Source organism: Trichomycterus rosablanca, chromosome 25 (assembly GCF_030014385.1).
Source record: "Trichomycterus rosablanca isolate fTriRos1 chromosome 25, fTriRos1.hap1, whole genome shotgun sequence".
In the NCBI taxonomy this organism is placed as follows: Eukaryota; Metazoa; Chordata; class Actinopteri; order Siluriformes; family Trichomycteridae; genus Trichomycterus; species Trichomycterus rosablanca.
The window spans coordinates 5,133,734-5,147,564 of NC_086012.1; the positions used below are offsets into that span (position 1 = coordinate 5,133,734).

General features: G+C 40.3%; 2 protein-coding genes across 2 annotated transcripts in view; one reads left to right on the forward strand and one right to left on the reverse strand.

The window, feature by feature from the left end:
- Positions 1–1,080: 1,080 nt before the first annotated feature.
- nop53 (NOP53 ribosome biogenesis factor) lies at positions 1,081–9,539 on the reverse strand. The gene is made up of 12 exons (XM_062987540.1): positions 9,331–9,539; positions 7,952–8,028; positions 6,913–6,997; positions 6,214–6,413; positions 4,988–5,043; positions 4,151–4,246; positions 3,950–4,051; positions 3,080–3,253; positions 2,819–2,994; positions 1,696–1,762; positions 1,531–1,607; positions 1,081–1,422 (listed from the first exon to the last, which is right to left on the reverse strand). Exons 1-12 carry the CDS (start codon positions 9,534–9,536, stop codon positions 1,362–1,364), a joined length of 1,377 nt encoding a protein of 458 aa, XP_062843610.1. The 5' UTR covers positions 9,537–9,539; the 3' UTR covers positions 1,081–1,361.
- Positions 9,540–12,114: 2,575 nt separating this feature from the next.
- atm (ATM serine/threonine kinase) overlaps positions 12,115–13,831 on the forward strand; it is a 53,679-nt gene continuing 51,962 nt past the window's right edge. Inside the window, exons 1-2 of the mRNA XM_062988009.1 lie at positions 12,115–12,203; positions 12,316–12,424. Coding sequence (XP_062844079.1) covers positions 12,353–12,424 — 72 coding nt within the window. The 5' untranslated portion in view covers positions 12,115–12,203; positions 12,316–12,352. The remainder of the gene's footprint in view (positions 12,204–12,315; positions 12,425–13,831) is intronic.

Here is a 13,831-nt window from a genome sequence, read left to right on the forward strand (position 1 = left end):
CCACGAGAATTTGTATTCTTTTGTATTGTTCTGTATGTTATGTTGTTTAAAATAAAATTGATATATTTAAAAAAAAAAAAAAAAAAAAAAAAAAAAAAAAAAAAAAAAAAAAAAAAAAAAAAAAAAAAAAAAACTCGAGGGTTCATGACCCAAAGCAAACGTCAGTTGCAGACCCTGTCACATATACTGTATATTAAAACAAGTGAGCTTAATTTATAAAAAAAAAAAAAGGGAACTATTCGGTCAGATAGCTATTTGTAGTGAAAGAAATACTGTTATGATTTCAAGCATTTTCAAGCACTTCACCCAAAATTCCAGCACTTTTCAAACCTGGAAAATACGACATTAAAATTCAAGCATTTTCAAGGATTTCAAGCACCCGTACGAACCCTGTTATTTAGCAAGTAATGAGCGTAAGGTTACCTCAAATTAGCGCCCCTCGGAACCATTAAGACTGCCGTTGGTCCCGCTTAGTTCAGTCCGCCGTTTAAACAGTTAAACTATTTGCATACGAAATCTGGAAATTACGAGATACAATCCGCGAAAATAAACCCTAAACTATATTTACACTCTGTGGCATTTTTAAGACCAGTGGCAGATGAATTTAAGACTTTTTAAGACAAATTAAGGCCTTTTTTTAAGATAAACGAATTTAAGACTTTTTAAGGATCCGCGGACACCCTGCATGAAGGTGTGGAAAAGCTGTTAATGCGATCTGTTTTCCCAGAAGTGTAGTGTTCCTGTGTCGTTCTTTTAATACATTGTCACTAAGCTTTACTTAACAATAAGCGTTTTGGACTCTCAGAAAAGCTCAGCATCCCCGAGCTAAAAAACAAGTTTAAAAGTGAAACACATGGAGCTTTCAGAGGGGATTTGACCGTTATTCCACACAAATGCAGATTCGTCTCATATTCGCACTTTGATGCCGTTTTACCACACCCCTCAAGCCGAGCGCTGAACAAAGCGGCAGTCGCAGACATCAAATTTTAGGGTACAAATTTCTTAAGTTCCAAAGATTTCCAGTTTTGAGGGATGTTGAGTTACAAGGTACCACTAAACACAGAAATGACTGACAAGAGCTTTGTTTTACATATTAAATATTTTATTCTCACATATTGTCATTCATAACATGACAAACGTTTCACAGGAACAACAAGGCTTCAGGTTTTAAATGTAAAACAGGTGGAAATTTACAGTTCTTAAAACCACGTTACCCACAATGCTTCATTTAAGAATACTATGGGCAAACTCATTCCTTTTATGTTGGTGAAATGAGACTTGAGAGTGTAGACGTGTCTCGATGAAGAGCTGGAGGGTGTGTAGGTGATCAGGTGTTAACTGGACTGATTCGATGATTCCGATCACTGAATTTCTCGGAAGGCTCTCTTCTCTACGTATTTCACCTTGTATTTCCTCTTAAACCTGTGTGGGGGAAAGTAAGGACTTTGATAAATCACATGATAAAACTACAAGCAGACAAGACACCGAGCGACAAAATTCAGACAACGATGCTCGGAAAAAAGAACTCACTTGGCCCGCTCTCTGGGTTCAATCAGGTTCCTCTTCTGTAAGCTCTTGAATCGATCTTTGAGGATGCTGCCCTCTGGCTGCAGTACAAAGCATGAACGTTTTTGTTAGAACTGTATCAATAATGAGCGTTTAGGTCTCGGTACTACGGCGTATTCACAAACTGACCTTCAGCGTGCGGAGAGAGCCTGCGAGTTCATCACTCAGCTGCACGTCCAGGTCGGGGGCTTGGAACCTAAAGGGAACACAAAGACCCACCCAAATGTAGGATTAGTCCAGTGTGGTGTGAGGTTCTGTATAGTTTTAGGTTTCAATTGGAATGAATAAATTTCATCTGCTTTTGAATGTTTATTATTAATTGTTAGAGATGTAACGATACACTCTACCCACGATGCGATTCACGATACTGGGTTCACGATGCAATTTCTTCCCGATTTTTAAACAAAATTAAAACTGAAGACAAACGACAAAGTTTCCTTTTATTATTTTTCTTTAAAAAACAAAATAAAACTATGTGCTTATCTTTTATTTATCTAAATAATAAATGTCCTATTATTTCTGAAATAGGTACAAACTATGCAAAACAATGTTGCACATTTTCCTTTTTGTGAAAAAGAAAAATGAAATTTTAAAATAAACCCCACATTAAATAAATAAATGAATAATACAAATAAAGAAAGTATCCTCACATAAATAAATTTGGCTGGAAAATTCCAAACCTGGCAACCCTTTAGTGAGGTCAACCAGGAAGGTGAATAGCACCGGCACCCTCTGCTGTTTAAAGTGAATATCAATTCATTCTACATGTCAACCAATTTGAATCGGTACACATGTGAATCGATTTTTCTTGAAAAACTGTCTTGTGGTGCATCGTTACATCCCTATTAATTGTTCTACTTTTATGGGCCAAATGTCAAAACGGCCAGTGGTTTAGCGGACTGGACACGTGTTAAAAGGGGCGTGTGGTCTGACTCTCCATGATCAGATCTGGGGTTGTGGTTGGAACATAATCGGAAGGTTGCTCGTTTCAAACACCATTACCACCTAGGTGGCACTGTTAGCCCCCTTATCAAGACCCTTAATAAGAATGCGTTTGTCGGTCATATACGTATACATATACACATGTACAGTACAATGAAATCCAAAGTGACTTACAGTACTGACAGTATATTGTCTAAGCATTTGAGGATAAAGGGCCTGGCAGTAGTGGGGCTTGAACCAGTAACCGCTAGGCTACAACTACAAGAAAACAAAAGCTCAACCTTCAAGAATAAAATTCTTCTATACTGACTTGAGTTTGCCTAGACGACGAGGTAGAGCTTTTTGAGCCTCTTGTTTCGTCTTGCGCTGCATCTGTCTCATCTTGGTCCTCTGCTCCCGGCTCTTCAGTTCCACCCCTATAGAGCGGAGCTTAAAAAGCTGCTGTCGGCTGTCGATCACTCTCCGCTCCGCCTTTCTCCGCAAATCCTGTTTTAAGTAAAATAAGAGGCCGGTTAGAAGAGAAAACAAGAAAAACTGATATTTAGAAGCTTTTCTCTACATGTTTCAATACCTTTATCTTTTCTGCTTTCTCCTTCTTTCTCTGCCTCTCGGTTTTCTTCTCCCGCTGTGCTATCGAGCCGGTGGCCACGTCGCTGGAATCTTCCGCTGTGTTTTTGGTCTCTTGATTCGCCGCCTCCTCCTCTTCCTCGACCAGCCCTTCTACTTGTTCTTTAAAGATGCTTTCCTGGAAAAGAATACACACATTATGGCCAAAAGCATTGACACCTGACCATATTTTCATCTATAATAACAGCCACTCCTTTGAGAAAGCAGATGTCTGTGGGAATTTGTGCCCATTCAGTCAAAGAAACATTTCCATGGCTGGGCACAGATATTAATCAAGAAAGCTTTAAGTGATGTTCCAGTTTATTCCAAAGCTATTTAGCAGGACAGAAACCAGGGCTCTGTGGAGGCCACAGGCGTTTCTTGAAACCAAGCTTTCTCTCTACCTGCACCCTAACTGAACACCCAAACCATCGTACCACTCTTTCAAAGCTCACAGATCATGTGATGATGCAAGTTAACTCTTCGTTGTTTAGAGACTGGGACTGAGTCCTCAGGTTATGAGGAAAGTCTGTCGCCCTTTAATAAACACTAAGCTTCATAAAGCTACAATTGTGCTGCCATTCATTTACAGGTGTTTTTTTTTGGCTGGTTCAATCCACACTACCACAAAGATGTCACCGTTGCGCCACTGGGAACCCACATGGGAATCGAACGCAGAACCTTCTTGCTGCGAGGCGACAGTGCTGCCCACAGAGCCACCGTGCCACCCGATGCTGCTGGTCTAAGCTCGACCAAAAGCCATAATACAACACTGACTCCTGACCACTTACATCAAAAAAGGGACACAAAGAAAAGGGTGGAAAAATGACTGTACCTTGGTGGCAAGATTATTCTTATCTACGGCCATCTGCCTCTCCAGCTTCTCTTCCACCTTCAGCTTTTTCACCTCAACTTCATGTGCCTCCAGCAGCAAAGCCTGTATGAGCGCAGCACAAACACACACACGTACAGTATTTACCACCACCTAGAATGTATGTAGTATTATAATATAGATTCAAAATTATTAATAATCTACCTGGTGAGAAATGAAGTCTGGATTGTACGAGCCTCCCGGACCGATGACTTCTATAGCAGGAAGAACTGAGGGTTTCTCATTCAGCTTTTCTGGTCTCTGGAAGACAAAGCGATTGAGCCTTGAACACTTTTTGAATCAAGTCAGAATCTAGAATTCAAGAGCTCCTACTGTAATATCATAAACCAGGGGTGTCCAAACTTTACTTATTGGGGGCCCAGATGCAGAAACAAAAGCAATGATGAGCCACTGACTATATTAAAAAAATATATAGACCTACGTGATAAATAAAAGACTTCTTGTTTATCTGGTTTTACGCAACAGCGCCACCCAGTGTTTAATAAAGCAATAAGCCACGAGAGGCCGTGCATTACTGTGATTTTAGCACGGGGACGACGTTTTCTAAAACTTCTTTCCCCGTGCTAAAATCATAACAGTAATGCACGGCCTCTCGTGGCTTATTGCTTTTATAAAACGGCGGTCAACATAAAAAATAATAAATACAACAATGTTTAATTCATAAATGTATTTATTGTGTATAAACTTACAATAAAGCGTTCTTCCGCGACGCAAAATAGTTCGATTAACAGCGTTGCTAGGCAACATGAGGGCGAAAATAACATTAACTTTTTCTATTCAGTGGCGTATTAATATGGATTGATGTGAGGTGGTCATAGGTGTGAGTTTATCGGGGATTTTACAACGCGGCTCAGCCAATCAGATTTTAGGACCGGAACTATCCGTTTTATAAACTAGAAATTTTGGGTTAAAAAAAACACCTCACTGGTCGTTTCAAAAATGGTTTGGACACCCCTGTCGTATGCTCCTGTCGTCCCTTACCTTTACAAGCTTCTTTTTGGTCTGTTCGAGGTAGTACGAGTCTGCTGTGTCAGGGACTGTAAAACAGAAACAGGATCAATGTAGAGCTAAATACTTGACCCTTCGACAAACGGGACGGCCAAGTTGGTCTGTTTCTTAAGGCCATGTCAGCCACTATGGACATTATCATGGCTAGATAATAGATTCAGTCTTTGAACATCAAAGTAGGGGATCGATATGCTTTCTTTACTTGTATAGTGGTTAGTGTGTCTCCCATTAGACGACCCAGTCCAAAATGCAATATTGAACATGAACAAAACACAAAAACGAACAAACATGTAAATTACCATGTCAACATCTGGTTATACAGCTGCCCCGTGTTTAGGGGTCGCCAAAGCGGATCTGATTTGGATACCAGACTTGGTACAGTTTTTACACCAGATGCCCTTCCTGGTGGAACCCAATATTTTGATCCCCTAATCTAGTCGTGTCCAATCACCCTCAATGCATCCTCTATACCGAGCTCATACACCGAGAGACAATGCGCACGGAGGGTCACACCCCCCTCAATGTTATTCCTCAGCCCTGTGCAGGCGCCGTCAGTCAACCGGCAGGGGCCGCAGTCGCACCAGTCATGAGGACCTATGCTCCGACTTCTACCCCTAACCCTGAACAACAGCCAATCGTTGTTCATCCTGCCGCCCAACCCAGTCGGAAAGGCGGAGCTGAGTTTCGACACGATGTATCTGGAAACCCCAACTCTGGTGAGCTAGCGTACTTCACCGCTGCGCCACCCGAGCGGCCGGAACCCTACTTTTTAATCCGGGCTTGGGACTGGCACTGAGAGTGCACTGACAAGTTCGCCTCCCAATGGTTAGGCTGTTCTAGCCATCCCTACATCAGACATCAGCAATATTAAATAGCACAGCTGAGATTCGAACCCCAGATCTCAGTGGTAGTGGACAAGCGTACAAGTGTCCAGCTATTTAGACTCAACACTGCTTATTAGAGTGAGTGTGTTGTATTTTAGGGAGCAGAACACTCAAGGCTGTGTGTTACCACAAAACGCCGTAGATCGTCACAGCCATAATAAACAACCTCATTTCATACTTAATATATGCTTTAATACTGACAAAACCTTCTACCAAATAGTAGTTCCATAAGAAAATGAATTGTTGCTATACAGCAAAGAAAAAGGGACACTGATAATTAAACTTATGAACATAAAAAAAGCTTTATCGACTCACCGTCTGCACTCCACAGATCATAGAAGTCTCTTGCTGGGTCGTTATTGGTTAAAGATTTCTCTTTCTTCTGAGTTTCTGCAGCTTTGCACTGATGTAGACGCTTCTCGCGGCGAGGCAGGACACCCATGGCGGCCAGCTTCTCTGCCTTCTGGGCAACGCGGCGTAGTTTCTTGGCATTGGGCTGCTGATAGGCGAGGATACTGGGCACAGAATAAAGGTACGACGTTCTTTAAAAGCTCATCTAACAAGTACAAGACCATTGGGAAAAAATATTTCACTTCTTGATATCTTCCATTTTGGACAGTCTGCACATTTTAATCTACTGGCCAGTCAGACGTCTACATATAGAGATGAATGGCTATGTCTGAGGATGGGGGGGGGGGGGGGGGGAGACAGAGAGGGGGTGACTGGCCCAGCAATGGATGATGGCATCCTGTCGGGGGGGTGTTTGGACCAAGTGATCATGAGGAAACCAGACCAGGATAGATTTGTGGTAAGGCTTCAAAAAAAAATAAAAAATTTCAACTTCACTCAGCCCTCAGATCCTGAAGTGCTGTCTACATGACAGTCCTCCAGATCCCAAAATGTTGTCTTCACATTCCAAGAGGAATACTGGGAGCGCAAGGATGAGATCATCACAGGGCATAGAACATTTAACATCTTATTACATCTGGCAACAAATACACTTTGTTTACTTACTCTTTGGGTGCTGGAATATGAGAATCCGGCTGCAGCATCAAATCTGTCCATAGTGGCTTCTGGCTTTTACCTTTCCTCTTAATTTCTACAGTAAAAAACAAACACAGTAAATTGATTTTACCTTACTGTTGGATAAGTCATAAATAGAATACATTAAGAACATTAAACAGTACACATGGCTAGGTTCGTAAACGCCAGGTAGCAAGAAAACCCCAAAACATTTAATGACGTATGGAAATTTTCTATTCGATTTCTATTAACCGCTAACAGACTGCCATTAGTTGATGGTTCTGCTGTTTTGCATTAAATAAAGCAAAAAATCTGAGCAGAACTTATGCTTATCATAAGTAGTAAAGATACAGGCGATATATTGGAATTTGGTCAAAATTAGTGTAGTTATATTAAAATATGAAGAGTTCCATTTAAACAGGAGCAAGAGCAAGATGCAAAATATCCATATCAACAAAAATAATGCAATCAGGTGCCACGCTGACACAAAACTGCCCCGACTTGATATCGTCAAGTCAGTAGTGCTGTTTATTATTTCAATTATATCTATTTTTTAGAATCATCCTGACGCATGCATACTGAGGGTGGGTGAGGACCACCCTCAAAACTGCAGTCTGAACTTCCACTGTTGCACCGCTCTCGGTTCAGTAAACACTAAACGAACACTACATAGCCCTCAGATCCTGAGGGTCTGTCCACACGACAGTCCTCCAGGCGCCAAAATGTTCTCTTCACATTTCCAAAGAAATGCTGGGAGTGCAAGGATGTGATCATCACAGGGCATAGAACATTAAACAGAGCAAACACACATACCCACCAACAATAGAGTTTAAAATTATAATATAGTTGCAACCATGGACCAATTGTTTCTACACAACATTAACACTTAGTGGTCCTATTCTGTGAGAAGACGCTAAACAAATAACCAGCCATGAAAAGCGATTGCAAACTTTACAGTGGCAGCACAGTAAACTGAAGTGTTATATTTCTGAACCAGCTGTTTAGGTAAACAATTCGCTATTAGATTTACCTGGCTTTGCGTCACGTTCTTTCACCCCAGTATCCACATAAAAAAGGCTGCTGTCTGGTTTGTCAGCTATCAGACCTCTACGGTTCGATTAAGAACATGTAAAGAAAAACAGAAAGCAAAACAAATAAGACAGAACATTGAACTGAATATCAGCATACTGCAACTATCAGCAACTGAACATCAACAATAGTGTTGTTAATATTACAACACTATTATTTATTTTTAAGAAGGCATATGATTACTATATACACCACTGTAATGAGAGAGATACTTAAACCCTACACAGCGGTCCCTAGCCTTTTTTTTTTTTCACCACGGACCAGTTTCATATACGACAGGATTTCACAGACCGGCGGGGGAGGAAGGATTTTAATTAGAGTAATTATAGAATGGAAAAATCAGTGTGAATCCTGAGCTTTTTTCCACTGCAACGAGACGCTGCTCCCACCTAGTGGTGATAGGAGACAGTAACTTTCAGAAACTTAATTGCTCTTGTAGCCATCTTTAATTATTTATTCTTACTGCGCGGCCCGGTAATAAATGACCCACAGACCGGTACCGGTCCGCAGCCCCGTGGTTGGGGAACACTGCTGTAGCACATAGACGGGCACTTACTAAACATGCAATAGATAGATCGGCACAGAGATTTAAAAGCTTGTAATGCTTGACAACGTTGGTGTTATTAACAGAGAGCTTTCCTGATTAGTTCTAATAGCAGAATAGATCACTGGAATTAATGATACGTAAAAAAAAAAAATAATAATAAAAAAAAAAAAGTTATGTAAACAAAACCGACGCATGCGCACTGAGGACGGGTTGGTCAGAAATGAACAGTACTTCTATACTGCTTAGAGGGTTTTTTTTTTTGCTTTGCTTTGCTTTCTATTTAAATCAAGCGTCAACTGCAAAATGATAAGAATAATAATAAAAATGACTTTTTAATTAACAACAATGACAAAAATAAAACATGTAGATAAACTATTAGCAGAAAAGCAGTTTTAATACACAAATGAGATTAGTGACTGTCTTATATACAACCATTAGTACACAACGTTACAAGTACCCTTATGTTTTTGGGTTGTTTTGTACCAACTACACAATTTTAACCTTTTAACCTTAAAAGTAATTTAATTATTATAAATATTAACATTGTGATATTGTGTATTGTCGTGTATGGCTATCACGTGACAACATTTAGTCATACTATGCTGTAAACCCACGTGGCGTCATAATATAATATTTTGATGTTAATAACATAAAACTTGATCATTTTTATAACAAAAGACGATTAAATAAACCTAATTGTTCACTTTATGCTGTTATTATTATAATACTGAGGTCCTATATGTTGTAAGTAAGCTGAACACACACACACTCACCCTGTAGCTCTTTCCTGCAGTCTCACATCGTCTAAAAACTCTTCCACGTCCTGAATATCGCTGAACTTGTTCCAGTTCTTTTTCTTATTTTTATTTACACGCTTTCGGCGTCCAAAAGATGAAGTTTCACCGTCAGAATTCGATTTTAAAGATAAAAAACCCGGTTGCTGCGCGGCCACGCTTTTATGTTTCCTCGCCGCGGCCATGTTGGCTAGTGAAAAGGGGCGGAGCTAAGAGGGGTGAGGGCGTGGCGGCTGTGCTTCTAGTTTAATACACTGCCTGGCAAAATAAAGGTCACCTGGATTTAACTAAGCAACTAAGTAAGAGCCTCCTATTGGATAATTACTGCATGGGTGATTATGTTTCAGCTGGCAACAAGTTATTTAACCCTAACTGATGCAGTGAGTAGCTTCTCATTTGTTGAACAACCATGTGGAAAGACACATCCTTGTGGTCGTGGAAAAGATGTTCATGTTTCAGAAGGGTCAAATTATTGGCATGAATCGAGCAGAGAAAACATCTGATTGCTGAAACTACTAAAATCGGGTTAAGAACTGTCCAACGCATTATTAAAAAGTGGAAGGACAGTGGGGGAAACATCATCTTCGAGGAAGGAATGTGGTCAGAAAAAAATCTTGAACGATCGTGATTGGCGATTACTTAAACGTTTGGTGAAATCAGATGGTAGAAAAACTCCAGTAGAACTCAGGGATGTTTAATAGTGAAAGTAAGAGCATTTCCACATGCACAATGCGAAGGGAACTCAAGGGATTGGGACTAAACAGCTGTGTAGCCTTAAGAAAACCACTCGTCAGTGAGGCTAACCGGCAAAAACGGCTTCAATTTGCTAGGGAGCATAAAGATTGGACTCTGGAGCAATGGAAGAAGGTCATGTGGTCTGACGAGTGTAGATCTACCCTGTTCCAGAGTGATGGGCGCATCAGGGTAAGAAGAGAGGCGGCTGAAGTGATGCACCCATCATGCCTAGTGCCTACCGTACAAGCCTGTGGTGGCAGTGCTATGATCTGGGGTCGCTGCAGTCGGTCAGGTCTAGGTTCAGCAACGTTATGTGCCCCAAGAATGAGGTCAGCTGACTACCTGAATATACTGAACGACCAGGTTATTTCATCAATGGATTTTTTCTTCCCTGATGGCACGGGCGTATTCCAAGATGACAAGGCCAGGATTCATCGGGCTCAAATTGTGAAAGAGGTTCAGGGAGCATGAGACATCATTCTCACACATGGATTGGCCACCACAGAGTCCAGACCTGAACCCCATTGAGAATCTAACCCTGGGATGTGCTGGAGAAGACTTTGCGCAGTGGTCCAAATCTCCCATCACCAATACACGATCTTGGGGAAACATTAATGCAACTCTGGACAGAAATAAATGTTGTGACATTGCAGAAGCTTGTGGAAATGAATTAATTACTGAACAGAATCCTTTTTTATTCTGTGCACTGACGAGAATAAAAATACAACCCAAATCAGAAAAATAGGCCCAAACTGCCCATGTCCCAACTTTTTTAAAATGTTGTACAGGCCTGAAATGCATGAATGGATGAATATTAACAAATAAAATGAAGATGACCAGACAAAACATGAAATATCTTGTATTTCTTTATTTTAATTTGTATTTTACATACTGATTTGGGGTTGTGGAAAATTGTAGAAGAGACAGTGCTGTACGGCTAGCACAGCAAACAGAAAAAATAGAACATAAATAGAAAAGAAAAAAACAATAAAAAGACTTTATTAAAAATACTACAGTTAAAAAAATCTTTGCCACAATTACTGGCAACCCAAGACATTCTTGAGTAAAAATTAACATATTTCTATTTATATTGTCTTAAACTTCACCTGAATCATAAATGGCCGATTTCACTGGGGTAAAATATGAGGTGCAAAAGTGAACTACACTGTATACTAAAAATGTACATATCTAGTCTAACTCCAGAGGGACTTGAGCGCCACCTAGCGTCTATCTGTGCACCAGCAAGTTGTGCTTTAAGAGACTCGTTTACATTCCAAAACTGTCCAGCAGGTGGCGCCAATTCTCCATTGACAAGTCGTGCTACCTTCACGTGCTTTAAAAATGTACTGTTAATTTAAGTTCTCGACCTAACCGTTGTACTTCAACGCCGCTTTGGTTTACAGGTTAAATAATCATTTTTATATCCGTGATTCTGGCTCGTATATGACTTTCGATATTTCTACAGGAAAGAGCAAGATGAGAAGTCATTAGTGTTATTTATTCATTTTCTTGTTTATGACCAATTATAAATATGGTTCTTATGTAAAGGTATAATAATTAACATGTGATCACAAAAAGTACTTCATTAAGGATGCTTGCAATTAGTTTATGTTAGTATTGATCTTAATTGGATATTGTTTTTAGGTAGGAATACTTTAAAAGTCCTTTAATTGGTCAATGTTTGTGAGAAGTTTACATTCAAAATACATGCATTACATACAAAAAGCATGCAGATTGGTTAGGATTTTTGACCCCAAGCGAAAAGGAAATTATACGTTTGTTACCCCTATCTTTTCCTTTTTATTTGCATATTTTAATTAGTCAAAGTTTGTCCAAATGATTTGTGTTGGCGCCAATCTAACCATTGCAAAATTGTGACAGCTCTTGAATGAAGCATGAGAATTGCATGTTGTGTCCTAAATAGAGAGTAAGTATCTGTCTAGGTTTACTAAATAGGGCATAAAACAGTATTATTCATGCAGCCTACGAAGCACAGTGACGTCTATTCAGGACAACAGTCCAAGACAAAGTTCAGAGAAGACGGGTGCTTTTTTCTGCACGTGTGTGCGGAAGATATGTGCAGGTTGAAAAAAGAAAACAGAAAATAAACAAAGCGTGTGAGCAATCGAAGCTATTTAAGTGTCTAATTCTATTATAAAGCATATTTTATAATGTTGGCATGTGTGTTTATACGATACTGACAGCTCTGTTTACCATGTTTACCTTTAGCTGACAGCTGTAGAAAGTGAAAGTCAATGGGAGAAAGATGAGCTTGATGCTGCATGATTTGCTTCTCTGCTGCCGGGGATTAGAAAATGATAAGGCAACCGAGAGGAAGGTAAAGTATTAAAGTTATTTATCTCACGTACATACATATTTTACCACATTTAATCCAACTATGACATTGTGTACAGCTTTTTAATGTAACAACCATTTACTAGAGTGCCCAATAACTTTATTGCAACCCTTAAAACACTCTAGAAAGCATCAGAAACATTCTAGTAACAATCATACAGCTAGCAACACCCTAACAACCACCTGGGCAACCACAACAAACCACAAACCTACGAAATGCCATAGCTAGCCATCTGGGATACAACATCAAAAACACCACAGCAACCATTTTAAATACAACAGCAATCCTATCACAGCAAAACAGCCTGGCAACCACCTGAAATACCACTAAAACACCCTAGCAATCAACTGGTTACTATAGCAACCTGTTACCAACACCCTGACAACCACCTGGGTAACCACAACAAACAGCAAACTTACAGGATCCCATAGCTACCGTCTTAAATACCACAACAATCATGCAGCAACATCTGGGATACCACATCAAGGACTAGCGACCTTTTGGACCGTCGCAAGAACGGTCTTAAATACAACAACAATCCTGGCAACCACCTGAAATACCACAGCAACCGAATAACAACACCCTTGCAACTACCTGGAATACCAAAGCAGGTACCTGACAGCCCTAGCCATCAACTGGTTACTATAGCAGCCTCTTATCAACATACTAACAACCACCTGGGTAACCACAACAAACAGCAAACCTACATGATGCCATAGTTACCATCTTAAACACTACAACAATCATGCAGCAACAATCTAAGATACCACATCAAAGACTGGCGACCTTTTGGACTGCCGCAAATACAGCAACATCCTATTATAGCAAAACAACCTGGCAACCACCTGAAATACCACAACAACTGAATAAGCAGACAGCCCTAGCCACTACCTGGAATACCTAAGCAAGTACATCACAGTACTCTAGTACCAACTGAAATACCATAGTGAACAGCTAGCAACACCTTAGCAATTAACTGGCTACTATAGCAACCTGATACCAACACACTAACAACCACCTGGGTAACCACAATGAACATTAGCAGACCTCCGGGATGCCATAGCTACTGTCTTAAATACTATAACGATCATGCAGCAACAATCTGGGATACCACATCAAAAACTAGCAACCACATCAACTGTTTTAAATACAACAACAATCCTATCATAGTAAACAACCTGGCAACCACCTAAAATACCACAGCAACCAGCTATTAACACCCTAGCAACTACCTGGAAGCAAGCTACTTACAGCCTAAGCAATTGCACTTGCTCAAGGGCCCAACAGTGGCAACCTGGCACTGGTGGGGTTTAAACCAGCGACCTTCTGCTTATCAGTTCAGTACCTTAAGTGCTAGACTACAACTGCCCTGAATACCAGAGTAGGTAC